The sequence below is a fragment of the Stegostoma tigrinum genome, chromosome 31 (genome assembly GCF_030684315.1).
Source record: "Stegostoma tigrinum isolate sSteTig4 chromosome 31, sSteTig4.hap1, whole genome shotgun sequence".
NCBI classification, from domain to species: domain Eukaryota; kingdom Metazoa; phylum Chordata; class Chondrichthyes; order Orectolobiformes; family Stegostomatidae; genus Stegostoma; species Stegostoma tigrinum.
In genome coordinates, this window is record NC_081384.1 from 18,952,262 (window position 1) to 18,972,429 (window position 20,168).

General features: G+C 40.1%; 1 protein-coding gene across 5 annotated transcripts in view; it reads right to left on the reverse strand.

Moving 5' to 3' along the window:
* Positions 1-20,168, reverse strand: part of mpp2b (MAGUK p55 scaffold protein 2b) — a 529,160-nt gene that overhangs the window by 134,888 nt on the left and 374,104 nt on the right. For all 5 annotated transcript variants that reach the window (XM_048560704.1, XM_048560703.1, XM_048560705.2 and 2 more), the window contains one exon: positions 9,407-9,525. In XM_048560704.1, coding sequence (XP_048416661.1) covers positions 9,407-9,525 — 119 coding nt within the window. The remainder of the gene's footprint in view (positions 1-9,406; positions 9,526-20,168) is intronic.

Here is a 20,168-nt window from a genome sequence, read left to right on the forward strand (position 1 = left end):
TCAACACAAGGCACTGAGCATGCTGAGAGACTACAGCAAGTTTCCACTCCATATCTCTAACTTTCTAATTCTCACTGAAGCAGTCCTTGCAGGTTCAGAACCAATGGTTTAATGGCACTTAATGTTCCTAAAATATTCTAAGGCATTATTTTTGTTTAAACATATGAACTTATTTAAGCAATTTATGTCTGCTGGCTCTGTGTTATGGAGTGAAATAATTACGCTCTTCTGTGGCCTAATGCAGTTTTAACTCCTTTAAAATAAATACTTAAAATATATTTTGGTGACAAAAATAGAAATTGCTAGAAAAGTCAGCAGTATTGGCAGCATCTATGGAGAGAAATTTCAGGTCATGCGACCATTCCTCAGAACTGATGGTAGCTAACAAAAATGACTGTTTATACAGAGAATACAGGTTGTCGGGGAAGGGTGTAAGGAGTAAAGGATAGGTGGTGTCAAGCCCATGGTGAGAGAAGAGCAGTTAGACTGACAAAGGAGTGGATAATGTTTAGGCTGGTAGGGCGAATAGCTATTAATAGGGATTGTCGGTGGCTAACAATGGGTGGTGTGCAATAGCAGACTATGTGATAACAAGACAACAAAGTGTGGAGCTGGAGGAACACAGCAGGCCAAGCAGCATCAGAGGAGCAGGAAAGCTGATGTTTTGGGTCGGGACCCTCTCTGAAGAATGTGATTACAAGGCCAGGTTGTGGGTGCTGGAGTAAGGACATGGGAGCACTCAGGCCCTAAAATTATTGAACACGAGGCTACAGGGTCCCTGGGTGGAAAATGAGGTGCTGATCTTCCAACGTAAGCTGAGCTTTGCTGGAAACTGGAAACCAATCCAGTTCACTTATGTCCTTTAGGGGAGGAAACTGCTTACCTTACCCGGTCTGCAGTTAGGGATGGGCAATAAATGCTGGTCAAGCCAGTGATGGCCTCATCCCATAAATGAACAATTTTTTTTGGAAAGGTACGCAATGTACTTAAAATTCCATTCTTTCCATTAAGGACTGCCTGAACTACATCTCAAAGTAAAACAGCATTTTCCACTGATCAGACAGTTATTATTCCAACGTAGATGGGAGTTTTGCAAGGGGATTACCAGGAAATTGAATTTTCTGCTGGTCAATTTGCCGATACCTAGAACATTCTGAAAGTCTCCATTTAAATCACAGTATTCAGAGGAATCCAATGGAATTAAGTACATCATTGTTCAGGAAATATGAGGTTATGAAATATACAGTTTAACACCTGAGAAACTATTTAATGGACCAATTAACAATTAACTATTTAGTAACATAATTATGTTACACATCCCAAACTATGCCTCCCTCAGATTAATATAAAACAAAGAACTGAAGATAAAGGGTATGTGAAACAAAAACAAAGATTGTTGGTAAAACTGAGCAGGTCTTGCAGCATCTGTGGAAAGAAAGCAGAGTGAATGTTTTGAATTCAGTGACCTTTCTTCAGAACTGCTCCAACATACTGTATCAGATTACTAAATCTAGACTCTAACCCAAAACCCTAGGAGCCAACCCCTCAGACCCCATGTATCACCACCAGACCCAATCCTTGATGGTGCTGTGGGATTATCTTTGACACAAGAAAAAAGTGAGACTGATGAAAATATGTAATTACTTTAAATTGTTTGAGGAACCTCTAATTGTTCCTAATTTTTGTTGGCAAATGACTGAGGAATCTGTACCTTTTGTGTAAGAATAAATTGCATTGACCCTTGAACTAGAACCAATATAAGAGTATACACAGGAAGGAAGTTCAAAGACAGACGCTTATTGGGATCAGTTTTGCAGTGCGGAGTCAACACGGTGGGCATATTGACAAGAAGTTGCTGAAAAGGACAGAAAGCTGAAGATGGGGAAATAATAGGAATTGTTAATTGGACAATTCTACTGTGACTGTTTAAGTTCTGTCAGAGTTTATCAGAACTGTTTAACAATGTTTGTTAAATGAGCCAGGTAAGGGAGTAATGGGGGAGTCTATGACATTTAGACTGTCATTAATCATGACAGTTTCTGGGCGAGTTGGATGTATTTGTGTCATTAATACAGTTGAGGATCAAATCCATTGAGCAGACTTTCATTGTGGAGTTTAAGTTCTGCAGCAAGTGTGAAAGTGAGCGTCTCTTTGGCTCAGGGATGAATCAACTTTTCTCATACAATTACAGGGTTCACAACATTGGTGAATCCTGCAGTGGTAGGAAATTGGGATGCCCATTGTAATCTCTTGGGGGATAGGTCCTGCTACAATACTTAAAGGGTCTCCAGACAGGCATTCATTCATTGCAAGTGAAGGGCATTACTAGGATTTCCTGTAGACGCCTCCACCTAAATATTCTGGTTCTTTTACTCTTCCTCTGTCAGTTTACCTCACAGGCTTCAACCTTTACCAGTCTCTTTGACTCATGTCCATGACACATTAGACTTCTTCCCTCACTCATTCTTCATGCACTGACTGTGCAACTTTGATAGCACCGCCTGATTTCAATCATAGTCTGGCACAAAACCAACATTCCCCAAAGGGGACAAAGCAGCAGCTACTTCCTCCAAAGTTCAGGGTACCTGCTATACTCTAATTCTTAAACCGATGTGAATCCGAAGGCACCCATTTGTAGAGAACTTAAAGAGAAACAAGAACTCAATTCTGGTGAGCTGGTCTTTTTATGAGCGTACTTGACTACCCAATGCATGCACAGGACTCCCCAATACCTTGCATCAGGATGCTCAATCAACTTCTAAATTTCAGAAAATTGAACAGTAGAAATTCATCCTGTCATGGAGATTCTGATTTTTGACGACTGCACAGCTAGGGTGTCGCATCTCCTTTCTCCCTGCTCCCAGGTACCGCATATAATTCTACCCAATGTGCAAGAGACATGACAGATCTTCTGTACCCAATTTGGAAACACTGACACTTGTGTGGGAAATCATGCAAGAGCTTATATTTCTATCAATGTAAATTTTGTTGTCATATTTAGGTAAAACAAAATTCACCTTTGAGAGAAATATAATTAACCTTTTTAAATTCATGCTGAATTTAATTGTTTGTGATTTGTATCAAATTGAGCTTAGAAAAAGTGGAATCTTGTTCCTGTAAATTTCCTCATTTGGGGCTAGTTTGATAAAGTTGGTTCATCTTTTCTATGGAGAAGTCTTGGGAATTTGAGAACAACAAGCAAGAATTAGTCCCAATATCACTCGTGTTCCTAAATCCAATCAAAAGAAAAATCCATCTCAAGACTTGAAATCACCTGGCACAGTTCTGAGTCTTTAACTCAAACACAATGCCCAGTATTGACTGAGGATGCTGGCTTAATAAAGCATATAACATTGTAAATACAATATTAATTGCAAAATGTTCTCACCCTTCTAATCCATTGACCCAGACTCACAATTGCAGAATTGGACCAGCTCCAATATGCACAGACTGCGACAAATAGGCAAATTAATGTTAATGGGGTCATGCTCTGTTATTTCATGATTTACCAACACTGTTGCTTTGACATTTAGGTGGTCACAGAGTGAACCCTGAAGGCACAAATATGTTGAGATGGTTTGTTTTTTTTTGTAGGAGGACACAATGGGATCCACATGCTAATCAAAGCTGAAAGGCTATGTTTCATGTTTGTCTGCCCATTCTGTTCTCAAATCCATTAGTAAAACAGATTTTCTGTTTTGATACCATAATGAAAAGTTGGATTTAAAATAAACAAAATTCTTATTTTTCCAATCAGCTTATGCTTCCTTTTCTGATAAGAGCGGCACAGTGGCTCAGTGGTTAGCACTGCAGCCTCACAGCACTAGGGCTCCAGGTTCGATTCCAGCCTCGGGTGACTGTCTGTGTGGAGTTTGCACGTTCTCCCTGCATCTGCGTGGGTTTCCTCTGGGTGCTCTGGTTTCCTCCCACAGTCCAAAGATGTGCAGGCTAGTTGAATCGGCCATGCTAAATTGCCTGTAGCGTTCAGGGGTGTGTGGGTTATAGGGGGATGGGTCTGGGTGGGATGCTGTAAGGGGTGGTGTGGACTTGTTGGGCCAAAGGGCCTGTTTCCACATTGTAGGGAATCTAATCTAAGGAAAGAAAACCAGGACACTAATGCTCTTTTATTCAAGTATCTAATTCATGAAGAGGATTACCTACCAGCCCAACCAACTACCACAGATTGGTATTGTAAGTGGGCCAAAAAGATCTTTGAATTTCTGGCCTCCATATGAGGCAGGAGAGCACAGAGGTCTCTCTTTCCTCAGGCTTCTCCCTATCTTTATTTTCCATTGCAAGAACCCAAACCACCACCCTATGTAATCACTGAATGCCAGAGACTGCTAGACAATATTGTACTCTTCTTCAAAACAGGGTTGAAGCTTATGGGTGGGGATGGGAGCTCAAAGTCTGTGCTTCTGCATTTGAGGTTCATGTGTTACCCAGAGAATGAGTGGCTGCACAAAAAGTTCTTCTAAACACAGTGATAAAAATGGAATCCTTGTTTTCTTTCAAAAATATGTATTTTCCTTGTTAATGTGTTGTCTCTAATGAAATGGCTCAGAATGGAAGGATAAGATTTTCATCTCATAGTAAAGATCCTTCATAAACTGCATTTGAGTTGTGCGTAAGGAGTCACCATACAAAAATGTTCTTAACTCATACCAGAGAATTTTCATAAGTTGTGTTGGTGCTGAAATATGCTGCTACAGGAGAGTACAGGATAATATACTATGGAAATGTTAATGCTACACCTGACCTGTTGATGCTCACAATAGTCACCTGAAATAGAACAATCTCCATTCTCCAAAATGAGCATGTCTCTCCTGGCTAAGCAGAATAATTACAAAACAATGACATACATAAAATGTAATAGACAGTGATATCAATTATGCCACACTACACTGTTAGAATTAAACTCTGACACAAAAGTGAAAAGACAAAACATCAACCTTATCCGGCAGGTAACCAACAGTTTAAAATATTGACAATAAATATCCTCTTTAACGGAAATTGCATGATTGTGGCCGCTGCATAGATAATGCTTCAGATAATAGACATAAGGCTATGGTCTATCACTCTGAGTGCAATGTAACTCTGGTACAGACATGCTCTTTTTGCTTATGTTTCATACAAATTTCAATAAGTGATTTTGAATAAGGTCCTTAACTAACCACTTTCTAACACATCTCCTAGCTAATGACGTGGTAATCAAGATGTTATATTGAAAGTGCAATAAACTTCTAATGTAAACTGAAGGCTCAATGAATGTTGCACTACTTCTGGTTCAAGGACCATTCATATAATACACAAGGTGAAAGTATGCATGGGAGTTGGTAATTATGTGGGTATTCTTGTGACATAACCTCTCCGGGTCATTTTCTCAAACACTTATTGCACTTTACAGTATGGAGGCTTTACAGTTTGGAAACCATATTTTAAAGTTTAAATAAATTTATATTCAAAAGGATTGATATTCTGCTTTATTCTTTGACAACGTTTCTCACCATCCACCACTCTAAAGGGCCTCAGCTGTACTGTTCTATGTTCCACATTCCACACAACACGCCACCCCTTCAAGGACCCCTGACCTCCACACCCGATATTTACAGGGCTTCCTGTACTTTCCAGAGAGGTACGTCACCTGTCCAACAGAAATACAGTGAGAATGGATATGCCTTTGACCTGTTCTAATCTCCACACTGCAGGTACCAGGCAGCAGGAGCTCCAAAATTCCATTTCCATGGAGGCAACAGCTTGTTTAAATGGCTTGTTGCCTCCAGAAAGTTTGTATGCCTGAACTAAAGCCCATTGTCTATCCTGCCCCTATGAAAAATGAGAGATGTCACTTTGGGGGAAGGGACATGTGATGCGCTATGTTCTTCTAGCTTTTCCACCATGGTGAAGGGGTTCTGCATCAAGGCATTAAACAAGTCAGAGATAGCACAGTGTGGAGCTGGAGGAACACAGCAGGTCAGGCAGCATCAGAGGAGCAGGAAGCTGAAGTTTGGGCCAGGCCCCTTCTTCAGAAAATTTAAAAAAAATCAGGGCCTTGATGTTAATCAAAGCAAAAACTGAATTGGAATTAAACTGAAGGTCCTTATTAAAAATCGACATCATCATTGAAGAAATCAATTTCAAAGCCTCGGCAACTTATCTAGGGAATCTTTAATAACCTGCCTTAAGAGTTATAGAGACATACAGCACAGAAACAGACCCTTCAGTCCAACTTGTCTGTGCCGACCAGACATCCTAAACTGATTTACTTCCATTTGCTAGCATTTTAGTTCACTTCCTTCTAAACCCTTCCGATTCACACACCCATCCAAACGCTTTTTAAATGTTGTGATTGTACCAGACTCCATCACCTCCTCTGGCAGCTCATTGCATACATGCATCACCCTCTGACCGAAACCATTGTCCTTCAGGTTCCTTTTATATCTTTCCCCTCTCACCTTAAACACATGCCCTCTAGTTTCGGACTCTCCTACCCTGGGAAAAAGACATTGACTACTCACCCTAATCACGCGTCTCATCATTCTATAAACCACTGTAACATGATGCTCAGCCTGAGAGGCTCCAGGAAAAAAAAACCCAGCCGATTAACCTCTCCCTATAGCTCAAACCATCCAATCCTGGCAACATCCTCGTAAATCTTTTCTGAACCCTTTATAGTTTAACAACGTCTTTCCTACATCAGGGAGACCAGAATTGAATGCAGTATTCCAAAACCAATCTTTGCCATTTGCAGTGATACTTTCCCTAATCATTGGGTTTACACATGTAAACCAGTAGTCTTGGTTCAGTTACCTGCCAATAGGTGCCTGGGTCATGAGACAATGTAGGACGAGCATGACTGCATGATTGAGTAGATACAGGAGAGATTGTGTTAGCATTCTGTGGAAATCTCAATGTAGCCAGGCAGTATGTGAAGTTTGAATTTCATTGCCTTTTGTCAGCAATTGCTGAGAATCAGGCATAAGCCTTGAAACATTGGCTGTGAGTATGAAACACTGTTGTTTGGCAAGTATTAAAACACTGCATCTTTAGAGACAAGCTTGTATCAGATGGTGGAAACAAATTCTATATGAAATTTGCTAATAACTGAACTGTTGAAACTGCGACAATGTTGCTTTATAATAATTAGATTAATACATTGTCATTCCTTTCTATCCAATCTTGGATTGTGAGGGAAGCTGAAAGAAAGAACATCATTCACAGTATATTGGTTATGTAAAACATGTCATTACACATTGCTGGCTTCAGTGGAAAGACAATTCATCTAGTTTTTCAGTTAATCTGAACAACCTTATAAAGGGAAGCACTGACAATGAGAGGGATTTGCAGTCCCTCATGTCCCCTGTTATATTGTAAAACATTTGGTTGAGTACAGTCTTACAGACAGGTATCTATGTAAAACCTCCCCTGCCAATCAGTGGCTGAATAATGAGTGCTGATCATGGTCTAGTATTTCTATTTCTGGTATCACTGAAACAATATCTTTCATTAGAGAATTTTCTAAACAAAGTCCCTCTGCATCTCATTGTTAAAGCAAGACATTATCTGTAAAGGTAAGTCCAAAAGAAATCACTTTGCAGCATATAGGATTCTCTTACATTTCAAATGATTAATATTCTTTTCAAAATATTTGAAATCAGCTAGGGTACATTTGATATGGCATTTCAGTTTTTGGTATTGAGAAAAACAACATTCCTCAAAGTATTAAGTGTAGCACTTAATGATAACGTCCTGGGGAGTGTTGCTAAATAAAGGGTCCTTGGAGCTCAGATTCGCTGTTTCTTGAAAGTGGAGATGCAGGTAGATAGGAGAGTGAAGGCAGTCTTTGGTATGCTTGCCTTTATTGGTCAGTGCATTTAGTATGGGAGTTGGGAGGTCTTGTTGACGCTATACAGGACACAGGTTAGGCCACTATTGGAATACTGCATGCTATCCTGGTCTCCCTGCTATAGGAAGGATGTTGTGAAATTAGAAACTGTTCAGAAAAGAATTACAAGAATGTTGCCAGGATTGGAGGGTTTGAGCTTTAGGGAGGGGTTGAATAGGTTGGGGCTATTCTCCCCGGAGCATTGGAGGTTGAGGGCTTAGACTTGGAGATTTATAAAATCATGAGGGGCATGGATAAGGCAAATAGACAGGTCCTTCCCCTGCGGTTGGGGGTGTCCGAAACTAGAAGGCAGAGGTTTAAGGCGAGATGGGAAAGATTTAAAAGGGACCTAAGCGGCAACTTTTTCATGCAGATGTTGGTGCGTGTATGGAGTAAGCTGCCAGAGGAAGTGGTGGACGCTGGTATGGTTACAACATTTGAAAGACATCTGGATGGATATATAAATAGGAAAGCATTTGGCCAAATGAAACTAGATTAATTTAGGATATCTGGTCAGCATGGATGAGTTGGACCAAAAAGTCTGTTTCTGTGCTGTATATCTCTCACTTGATGACTCTATGTAGCATTTACTGACTGGTTTTCTGTATTGTCTTGTTAAAAACGCTATTCTCATACATGGTAGCTTTATTCTCAGTCCTTTACAATCTTTGATTGTAGCCATAAGACCATAAGACATAGGAGTGGAAGTAAGGCCATTCGGTCCATCAAGTCCACACTGCCATTTAAATCATGGCTGATGGGCATTTCAACTCCACTTCCCTGCACTCTCCCCATAACCCTTGATTCCTTGTGAGATCAAGAATTTGTCGATCTCTGCCTTGAAGGCATCTAACGTCCCAGCCTCCACTGCGCTCCGTGGCAATGAATTCCACAGGCCCACTACTCTCTGGCTGAAGAAATGTCATCTCATTTCCGTTTTAAATTTACCCCCTCTAATTTTAAGGCTTTGCCCACGGGTCCTAATCTCCCCGCCTAATGGAAACAACTTCCCAGTGTCCACCCTTTCTAAGCCATACATTATCTTGTAAGTTTCTAGTAGATCTCCCCTCAACCTTCTAAACTCTAATGAGTACAATCCCAGGATCCTTACCGTTCATCATACGTTAAACCTACCATTCCAGGGATCATCCGTGTGAATCTCTGCTGGACACGCTCCAGGGCTAGTATGTCCTTCCTGAGGTGTGGGGCCCAACGATTCAGTAATAGGCATACTCACTTAAGCACTACTTCAAATGGATAATCAACATGCTTTATTTTGTTTAATGCTTATTGTTGCATATTGTAATGATTGAAAACAGGAAACTACAGGTAGTTATGCTTTTAACATAAAATGATATCTGCAAAGAGAAGGAGGCAGCCTGGTGATGTATCAAACTTTAGCATATTTCATGGTTGGAAATCTACTAATGCTGCATTGCATTACCCATCCAACAATCCAAACTCTACAACATAACAGTCTGCCTTGGTTAAGTAACATTTGGCATAGGTTAAATAAGTTACCTTAGCTAGTGATCGTACAATTGGGCTCTCCATGATTCCTCTCAGGAAGAGTAAGTCTAGATCCTTGGCTCCAGTAGAGTTTGGTAAGTCATTCAAGTTGTCCAGGACCTGCTGCATAGCTATAGAAAGAACAGAACACACATATTTCAGTCTGGAGTGACTCACATGTGAGAAGCTATAAACTATCACACAGATATCTATACACGTTATTTACTCAAATATGCTGCTCAGTCCTGAGAAGTTGCTATGAATCTAAACTCACAGATCACACCTCTTCTCTGAAAACAAAATTACGTTGAACTAATATATCTTGTATGACTTTTAATTTAAAGTTGCAAATGTCTAACTTGTAATAATGATGCACATTTCCATAAGGCTGAAACGTGAAGAATATTTTCGTTGTGAAGAACTGGGCACTGACTTAGAAGAAGATTATGAAAGTGACTATAAATGCAAATTGAGAAGACTTTGAAGAAGCTTTCGAAAACATGTAAAGCACTTTGACAAGGGAATTCCAAATATTTGAAAATGTTAAGTTCTGACCCTGAGGTTGCAATGGATGAAGGGAGAGATGCACAACTGTTGGAAACAGGCAACACATGAAAGCAGAGATAGAATGGAACAAGGCTATGGAAGCAGTTACAGTCAAGGATTAGCACTGAGAAATAATGAGTTTCAGACGTTGTGGGGTAGGGTAGGATAAAACTGTTAGCTCAGCAGGATTTGTTGTATTCATTAAGGTTTTAATGAAAGATGCGTGCATAGCGCAAGTTAAGATGCCTTACAACAATGGAGAAGTTAGGGATAAAGATGCTTGGCAAAATGTTTGTGTGTTTTTCATTTTGTTCCATGTTCAATATCAGTTTTGTTTTAAAACAACCACCACGAGTAAACCAATATAGTTTATCTTATTTAACAAAGTACAGTCACATGGGCAGCATCAGCATCAATGTAGGCAAGTAATGAAGTTAACTAGTGACAATCACATGACAGTTTATCGTTTGTATAAGTATTCCTCTATTGCTATTTCTTTCACCAGGTAATGCTACAGGAGAAAGGATACTGTCACTGGAAATAAGCTCTTAGAATGATTTGGAGACGCCGTAACATGTCTATTGCACACGGTGTAAAATATTCCGACTTCACATTCCTTTTACAACATATGGAGCATTTTTTTTTGCAGGTAGGAGTTGCAAGTAGAACAACGAATCTGAAGTGGACAATTGGAGGGTGAAGATAATTTTGTTACAACCATACACTAGAGAATGGCACAGCTTGCTACGTCAAAAGAATGAACTGTCTAGATCTTTGAAGATGCATGTTCTTTACAGACATCTCAAAATCATAAAATGTTACAAAAGTGGATAGCTATACATAAATTGTATCACGTTTTGTGCTGGATAAAGAACCATGGCAATAAATATTTTGTGCTGTGCTGTTGAATGTGGTGTCAAATTGTGACTTGATTGAATTATGAATACAGATTGAGTTGTGACAATGATAATTTCCTATTTATGATATGGTTGGGACAAAAGTTCACGTTGTCACACTGGAATACTTATCCACATAATGTCTGGTCATTAAGTGTCTCTAATTTGTTGACATTTAAAAACGAGCAACAACAAGAGATGACTGAGAGGCACTAATAAATGACTGAGATTGAGGCATTTGTGCTGTGTCTAACATTTAGAGATTGTGGAACAAACTAATGGATAGCATTTATCTTTTAAGACACAACAGCATTGCAGGTATTAGAGAACTGTGCTGACATTTCTCAAATGTGACAGATTCACGGTGTCACTAGTTTAAGGTCAACCAGCTGAGTCCAGAATATCAGCCTATGTTGTGAACTTCCTGGAATGTGTACCACCTTGTTAGAAAAGATAAGCCAAACTTCCTTCAACAGTGCCTTCAAATCCACAACTTCTGCCAACTGGAGAGAAAATGGTGGCAAATGCACGTGAATATCACCACATGATCAAGCTTCCCTCCATGCTACAAACCATGCTGATTTGGAACTAAATCATCATTCCTTCACTGTCACTGTACCAAAACTGTGGAACTCTCTAGCAGCACTGTCTGTGTTTCATACCAAATGGACTACATCTGCTTAAGAAGGCAGCTTTCCATCACTTTCTCAAAGGTAATAAGGAATGGACAATAGATATTGACTTTGCCAGTGATATTCACAGCTGATGTGGGAACTTTAAAAACATGCTTGCTCACAGTTTCTGAAGAGACTAGCAGAGATATAATTAAGCTTGCTAAACACAGTAATGTATGGAAGAATATGTTGATGAAGTGATTTGAACAGCATGGTGACACTCATCTGGAGTTTGAACACTGGTATGAACTTAAGTGGCTTTTTCTTTGCTATAAATACTGTAACTATTTAGTGCAAGAGGACGAAGTAGTGTTACAATGGAGAATGGCCAAACCCCTCTGATAATTAAACTAAAACTGTTTTCATTAGAGAAGAAGGTTGAGAGGTGACTTAATTGAAACATATAAATAATCAGAGGTTTAGATAGGGTGGATAGGGAGAGCCTTTTTCCTAGGATGGTGACGGCGAGCACGACGGGGCATAGCTTTAAATTGAGGGGTGAAAGATATAGGACAGATGTCAGAGGTAGTTCTTTACTCAGAGAGTATTAAGGGAATGGAATGCTTTGCCTGCAACGGTAGTAGATTCGCCAACTGTAGGTACATTTAAGTCGTCATTGGACAAGCATATGGACGTACATGGAATAGTGTAGGTTAGATGGGCTTGAGATTGGTATGACAGGTCGGCACAACGTTGAGGGCCAAAGGGCCTGTACTGTGCTGTAATGTTCTATGTTCTATGTTCTAAAACACATGACCTGATCTGTTATGACAGGAGTAGGGGTTCCCTTCTAATAATTACCCCCAATAGACCCAGAGAAGCTCACCTTTCCCCTCGTAATCTATCAAGAGTAGTTAAAAGAAATAAATTCCCTGATCTCCATGACAAGTAACATGAAACAATTTATTTATTTAACCCAACAATGAACAAATTACCATAATGAATAACAAACTGACAATTTCCCCTTAGACTACTAACTATTCCCTAACTGATCTAAATTCTACTAGAATCAGAGATAATGGGAACTGCAGATGCTGGAGAATCCAAGATAGCAGTGTGGAGCTGGATGAATACAGCAGGAACTGTGCTCCTAAGATGCTGCTTGGCCTGCTGTGTTCATCCAGCTCCACACTTTATTATCTTAAATTCTACTAGAATTCTGTTTAAATAAAGACAAATCCCACTATTATAAACCCAATCAATAAGAAGCAATAAATTATAACTTAATCTCTTCAAGTTTACATAGACTGTCTTCTGGAATCCTCTGTCATCTCCAAACTCTTCACAAAAGCCTTTCTTCCACTAATTCTGCTGTCAGTGATGTTTTATCTCTATAATTTCTTCAACAAGGACTTTGAGCTAAAATTCTGCAGTGCCTTTGACTAACTAGATGGGCTTTCTCTGAGAAGTGAATGGTCCTAACTCTGGCAGGTGGCAGTTGTCTCTTTCTTTCAGATGGCAATTGGCTTTCTCCGATTTTTCCAAATGCCCTCATCTATATACCTGTAATGACATAATCAAATTATTATTCTATGATTGGTTTCAGGTTGTCAACACCATCAGATTTAAATTCAATTGACTTTGAATCACTGAGTTTGGGTTTTAAATTAACTGGACGAATTCAAACTCATTGTCATGGCATCAAAACAAGACTACTGTTTTGCCTGCCACCTGTAAGGCTGTTTAGAGTCACTTGTTTCACTTTTTGAGGCTCTCTGTTTTGGCAACTTCAGCTGCTGCTCACAGGCATACGTTATTGACAAAGCACAAAACTATGAAAGGAACCATATGTTTTAGTTTCCTGCCTTCCACCTCACAATTCCTTTATCCAACGAATAAGGGAGGCAATGGCCTCGTGGTATTTTCGCTGGGCCGTTAATCCAGAGACCCAGGTGATGTTCCGGAAACCCAGGTTTGAATCCCACCATAGCAGATGGTGGAATTTGAACTCAATAAAATTAAGAGTCGAATGATGACTGTAAATCCATTGCCAATTGTTAGGAAAAACCCATCTGGTTCACTCATGTCCTTTAGGTCTACATGTGGCTCCAGACCCACAGCAACGTGGTTGACTCTGAACTGTCCTCTGGGCAACTAGGGATGGCCAATAAATGCTGCCTGGCTAGCGATGCCCTCGTCCCGTGAATTAATAAAGGAAAAAAAAACTTTATAACAATAGACACTACTGTCTTTGAGTCCAGTTCAATTACAGTGACTGTAGGCTATTGAGTAATTTAGTTTAGCATCTTACAAAAAAGATATTAATTTCACCTCATTTAACATAAAATGTTCATGATCAATCCTTTAATAACAAACATCACTTTGCTGTTCATTTCTGTCAAAATATACTTTCAGAGGCTACCATGCCTCAACGAGAACTATATTATCCACAGCACATTTAGCTCTAATGACAAAATATTAACATTTATATGTGAGTAAAATAGTGAAAAATATTTAAATGGAGCTTCATCAAAACCTTACGAAAAAGTCGAACAATTTAATGAGTTAACATTTTACAATTAATGAGGTAATTGATGATATATATTAATTCACTTTATTAATAATTTTAGCAATTCCAAGAAAGTACAGCTGCTGCAAAATTTCATTACTATCATAATCTTTCCAGATCCTTGCAGGCACAAATGGAAATATGAGAATTTAGTAAATGTTTACTTCAGTATTGTTACATTTTGATCAACCCATTTTTATTTCACACTGTTGGTTATCTTTTGCTACTGCCTTTTGGCATCTAGCCAACACAACATCATTTCTGCTGCACACTTGCTTCTCCTGCCTCATCCACATTCCTTCACTGTCTCTGGGAGAAAATCCTGGGACCCCCTTCCCAACATTACCTAAACTAGATCTGCTGAAGATCTTTAAGAAGGCATCTCACCATCATCTTCTCAAGATCAGTCGGAAATGAGCAATAAATGCTGGCATTTTTGGTGGAGTAGTTGTCAAGTGGAAGAAGTTTTTTTAAAAAAAATCACATAATACACTGAAGCAAAGTTCCATTTTGAGTTTGATGAGGTTGGTTGGCTTGCCGAGCTGGTTTCTTGTTTCGCAGACATTTCGTTACCATGCTGGGTAACAGCCTCAGTGCAGGCTCTGATGAAGCATTGGTGTGTTTTTAAACTCTGGGGTCCATTGTGATGGATTGCCTTGCTTTCGGTTTTCCTTCGTATTGTAGTGTATATGGGGTCGAATTCAATGTGTTTATTAATAGCTTGCTTTGTGGAGTGCCATACTTCTAGGAATTCTCGTGTCTGTCTCTGCCTCGCCTGTCCCAGGATCTTGGTGTTTTCCCAGTCGAAGTCGTGGTTCTCCTTGTCCATGTGGATTGAGGTGAGTGAGTATTAGTAGTGTCTTTTTGTAGCCAGTTGGTGTTCATGTGCTCTTTTTGTTACTTTCCTTCCTGGTTGTCCAATGTAGTGTTTCTCGCAGTCTCTGCAGGGGATCTTGTAAATGGCACTGGTCCTGCCCATGGCAGGGAGTGGTCCTTAGTTTGGGTGAGCAGTTGTCATAGGGTTGACGTGAGCTTGTGTGCCACTCTGATGCCCAGTGGTCATAGGAGTCTTATGGTGAGTTCTGACATGTGTCTGATACAGGATAGTGTGATGAGTGTGACAGGGTGTGTAGTCTCTTTCTGATGCTGTTCGTGTTCGCCTACATCGGAGGCTGCACTGAGGATGTTACCAAGCATGGTAACGAAATGTCGGCGAAAAAAGAAACCAGCTTGGCGAGCCAACCAACCTCAACAACCTGAACACACACAATCCGAGCTATAAATCTAATCCAAAACGTTAATGTTCCATTTTGAAATTTACAGTCACATTTCCTTCTATTTCCTTACTTTAGAAGAATCTGCTACCTTAGATCTTAAGAATGTCACTCAAAAGAACTAACAAAATATCACTGTTGAGAGAAATGTGCAGAAAAAAATTGTATTGATTTTGCTTTCTGTGAATAGTTCATTTAGAACAAGTATTCATTTAATTTGCTGTGGGTAAAAACTGCAGTCTGCAAACATTGTGAAATGTTTTAACGTCTTAAGATAATCAAATTAAGCGAGTTTCCATTACAATTTATATTGTATGTTATCTATCACTAATGAGCACAATGAACACATCCAGTGTTCCACCTAATCATCTACTTAAAGCCCATTGAAACTATCCAAAAAAGACTCAAACATACGTGAAGGACAAACATTTGTGTTGGATTTTCTTTGATCCAGATTGAATTGCCATAATAAATACATAATCATTTAAGAAACAAAGTGATAAAATGTGAAACTGATAGTTATTAAATGTTTCTTTTAAAAATTGCAGCATTATAGGTCATTACTTTTTGATGCATCAGGTTCAGCCATAAACATTCGGCACAACACTGTGGGCCGAAGGGCCTGTACTGTGCTGTACTTTTCTATGTTCTATTATCACAAATGATTCCAGGAGGATATACATCAGACAAAGCAACTTACTTAGGTATGACCGTATATATAAATCAAGCCATTTAAATGATTACATTAATTTCATATTCATAATCTACATAGCATAACAAGGATGGGCCTCAATTTGCAAACAAAATATCAACAAGGCTACCAGAACCTGGGATTATTGTGGGTCATGAGTTCAGCAACTTCAGGTGAGAAGCAGATCCCAGTTCAAGGAGAATATGAGAAGGTTGCCATCTGGATGCTGCCACTCTATTATAATGTGTAATACCTTGCACGTTTAATACTTTTTTTGTCCAGAATTTGACTACATTTACCCATGAAACACCCCACAAAAAATCAAGTCTGGTCACTTCAAGTGTAAGTACCCTTTCAACATTGTGATCAGCACAAGGATCTAAAGAACCCTCACTGCTATCAAAAATGAACTACAAGTGTGGAGATCACAATCTTTGAAGTGTGTAGGTTTTCAGGAAAATTGTAAAAAAGTGTCAATTTTCACCTTGCTTTTTCCTTCTACGTGTTTTAATTGTCTTCGTTAATCCAATCTTATTGTCCCTCCATATTTCACGTTCAGTGCCTAATTTGGCATTGAATTCACCCACGTTATAGCACCTTCCGCAGTCTTTTCTGTGGCCTTTTCCTCATTGGTTACGGTAACTAATTGTTAGGTGACCCTCTTGATTGTTCAGTTTGCTCAGGTCCCAGTTTGCCCCACCATGCTGTATTATCAGCTCACACTACCCTTTCAGCTGAGACACTAATGTCCAATGATAACAAATTCTGTCAGTGGTCAATGCTGCTCTCGCTATTTCTCTTTATTATTAGTTCAAGTGATGTGAACATTGCTGACTTCACCAATATTTGTTGCCCATTCCTAACTGACCAAAAGCCAATCCCATTTATGTTGAGAGAGAGAGAGATAATGGGAACTGCAGATGCTGGAGAATTCCAAGATAAGAAAATGTGAGGCTGGATGAACACAGCAGGCCAAGCAGCATCTCAGGAGCACAAAAGCTGACGTTTCGGGCCTAGACCCTTCATCAGAGAGGGGGATGGGGAGAGGGAACTGGAATAAATAGGGAGAGAGGGGGAGGCGGACCGAAGATGGAGAGTGAAGAAGATAGGTGGAGAGAGTATAGGTGGGGAGGTAGGGAGGGGATAGGTCAGTCCAGGGAAGACGGACAGGTCAAGGAGGTGGGATGAGGTTAGTAGGTAGCTGGGGGTGCGGCTTGGGGTGGGAGGAAGGGATGGGTGAGAGGAAGAACCGGTTAGGGAGGCAGAGACAGGTTGGACTGGGTGCAGTGGGTGGGGGGGAAGAGCTGGGCTGGTTGTGTGGTGCAGTGGGGAGAGGGGACGAACTGGGCTGGTTTAGGGATGCAGTAGGGGAAGGGGAGATTTTGAAACTGGTGAAGTCCACATTGATACCATATGGCTGCAGGGTTCCCAGGCGGAATATGAGTTGCTGTTCCTGCAACCTTCGGGTGGTATCATTGTGGCAGTGCAGGAGGCCCATGATGGACATGTCATCTAGAGAATGGGAGGGGGAGTGGAAATGGTTTGCGACTGGGAGGTGCAGTTGTTTGTTGCGAACTGAGCGGAGGTGTTCTGCAAAGCGGTCCCCAAGCCTCCGCTTGGTTTCCCCAATGTAGAGGAAGCCGCACCGAGTACAGTGGATGCAGTATACCACATTGGCAGATGTGCAGGTGAACCTCTGCTTAATGTGGAATGTCATCTTGGGGCCTGGGATAGGGGTGAGGGAGGAGGTGTGGGGGCAAGTGTAGCATTTCCTGCGGTTGCAGGGGAAGGTGCCGGGTGTGGTGGGGTTGGAGGGCAGTGATCTTGCTTCACATTTGGAGCAGACTAGGTTAGGCTGGCAAATATCCTTCCCTAAAGTACATTAGTGAATTAGACAGATTTATATGACAATCGACAATGATACATGGTTGCTACTTTTTATTCTAATCTTTTTTACCGGTTTCAAATTGTACTGCAAGCAGTGGTGGGATTCAAAACTACATCCCCAGAACATTAGCATATGGTCCTGAAAATACTGATCCAATGACTTCACCACTATACTACAACCTTCCCTCCTGTTACCATTAGAAATGTGTGAAAACCAATTACCTTGAAACAGTTTGGATCCATCTTGGTTACAATGTTTTTTTATTCTAAAAAAAAACTTACTGGTAATGATCTCTAGCCGCCCACTTTAAATGAGATACCTGGGTAGTTATTCTATGGAAAATGACAAAGACATGTTCTCATTTCAAAAAATGATAACGGCCATTTAGCACAAAACAAGATCTGTTTGGTTAATAATAAATTCAAATACTGAATCCCTTCCCTGGCATGGTAGCACAGTATGCAACATTTATCCAGGGCTGATTCAGAGCTGACTCCTCAACAGGCAGTCAAGTCTGCCCTGAAAATGCAGCAGCAGTGTTTAATTAAGGGTCCAATTACATTGCATGCAACTCTGCATGAACCTTGCTGCAAGCATAGAGCATTCGATAGAAATTGTTTTTATGGTATTTTAGACTGGACTGTGAGTTATATATTATTAAAGTACATCCAACTCAGGTAATAATAGATGGCTTTTTATCAGTTAACTCTTGGAGAGCTGTATCGACCATCCGCGTTACCTTATGTCTCTGCTGTGCTGTGCCAGTACAGGACCAAGCATTAAGTGCATCAACTCAAGGCAGTAATCCTATAACTAAAAATACAAGTGTAGAAACATCCAAATATTTTCATTTTAAAAAGAAAAAGTTAATTCAAAGAAAAATGATAAAATATTTGAACTTAGCAATGAGAAACCAGCACTCAGCAGGCTAACAGAAGGAAAACACGTGAACAAATCTAATGGAACTGTAGATGTCAGTGATATTCCAAACCAAGTTACTGGCCCCTGTTAAGCTAGTTAATTTCCATTACCAAGGCAAGGTGTTCAATTGATCATAATTCTGGACCTGTGAGAAATAAAGTGAAATAACAGTACAGAGGCTAGTATCGCATCGCCAAGTCACCCTTTATTTACACATGCACAGTACAGGCTCTGCCCAGCTAGTTTTGAGGCAATATCTAGAGTGAGGACACTCTCTGAGACTCCTGATTGTATCTGTCAGCCAGGGCTCCCTGATTGGAGCTGTTAAACTGGGCCAATCAGGGATCTCAAACTTACTGAGATCCACCTAATCAACTTCATTCCAATCATTACATCGAGGCAGGCCAGTTTTACTGGAAAGTGCAAAAGATTTCAACCTGGGGTGGGACAAGGCTCAATTGTGAAATCCACCTCGTTTGAGGTGAATTACTTGTCAAGGTCAGGCATGAAAAATCACAGGACTACCAGTGTTCAGAGAATCATACACTGTAGGAATTACTTCTTACTACAGGGAGAAATGAACAAAAGGAGTAAAACTGAGTGGCTAAAGCCATAATAAATCTTGAACCATGGCACAAGCTATTTGTTGCACCCTGGCCCTATTTGATTTGCACTGACCGAATGACTAAATATTTTGCATTAATTTATCCAAATGTCTTTTTTTTAATTATTCAACATTTCAGAAGTTAAGAAGGGAATTTAGTACCCACAATTTTTTTTAATATTTACTGAGATAATGATAAAGCAAAGCAAGTTTCTGATTAATTTTAACATGCAGTTGAAAGGAAAAATATCTGATTTCAACATAACTGCCTGAGAAAACTATCCCCCTACCTCTCCACTGGCAGCATGAGTGTGTAGTTGTGGTCAGTAGCGTATGGCAGCTGTGGACAAGAGGGCAATTTAAAGAAGTCTCACAACACTGCACATCCCCATCCCAAATATGCTGTCAGCTGAGCATAATAGCCACATTTTGACCACTGCTGGGGTTCTGACTGCCAACTGCAAAATTGCAGTTTCATTGCAAACTCTATTCGCAACCAATAGCCATTCCATCACCAACTTTCTCCAAACAACTCTGGGTCAGAACCATGCTGGAAAACTCTACGTTAACCAAAATTTTGGGTGCATCTACCGCCTGTTTTAATCCCTTGCCATTAGATTTCAAGATCCACTCCAGGGTGTTGTTGCTTATTTAAAACAGATAAGAAGGCTATATTGATATCAGTGATTAGGTATTTAATGGAAAGTAGAATCTGTTCAGTTCCATTAATTTTGGTTTAAATACTGGGCACCTAATTGTTGTACAAATAGC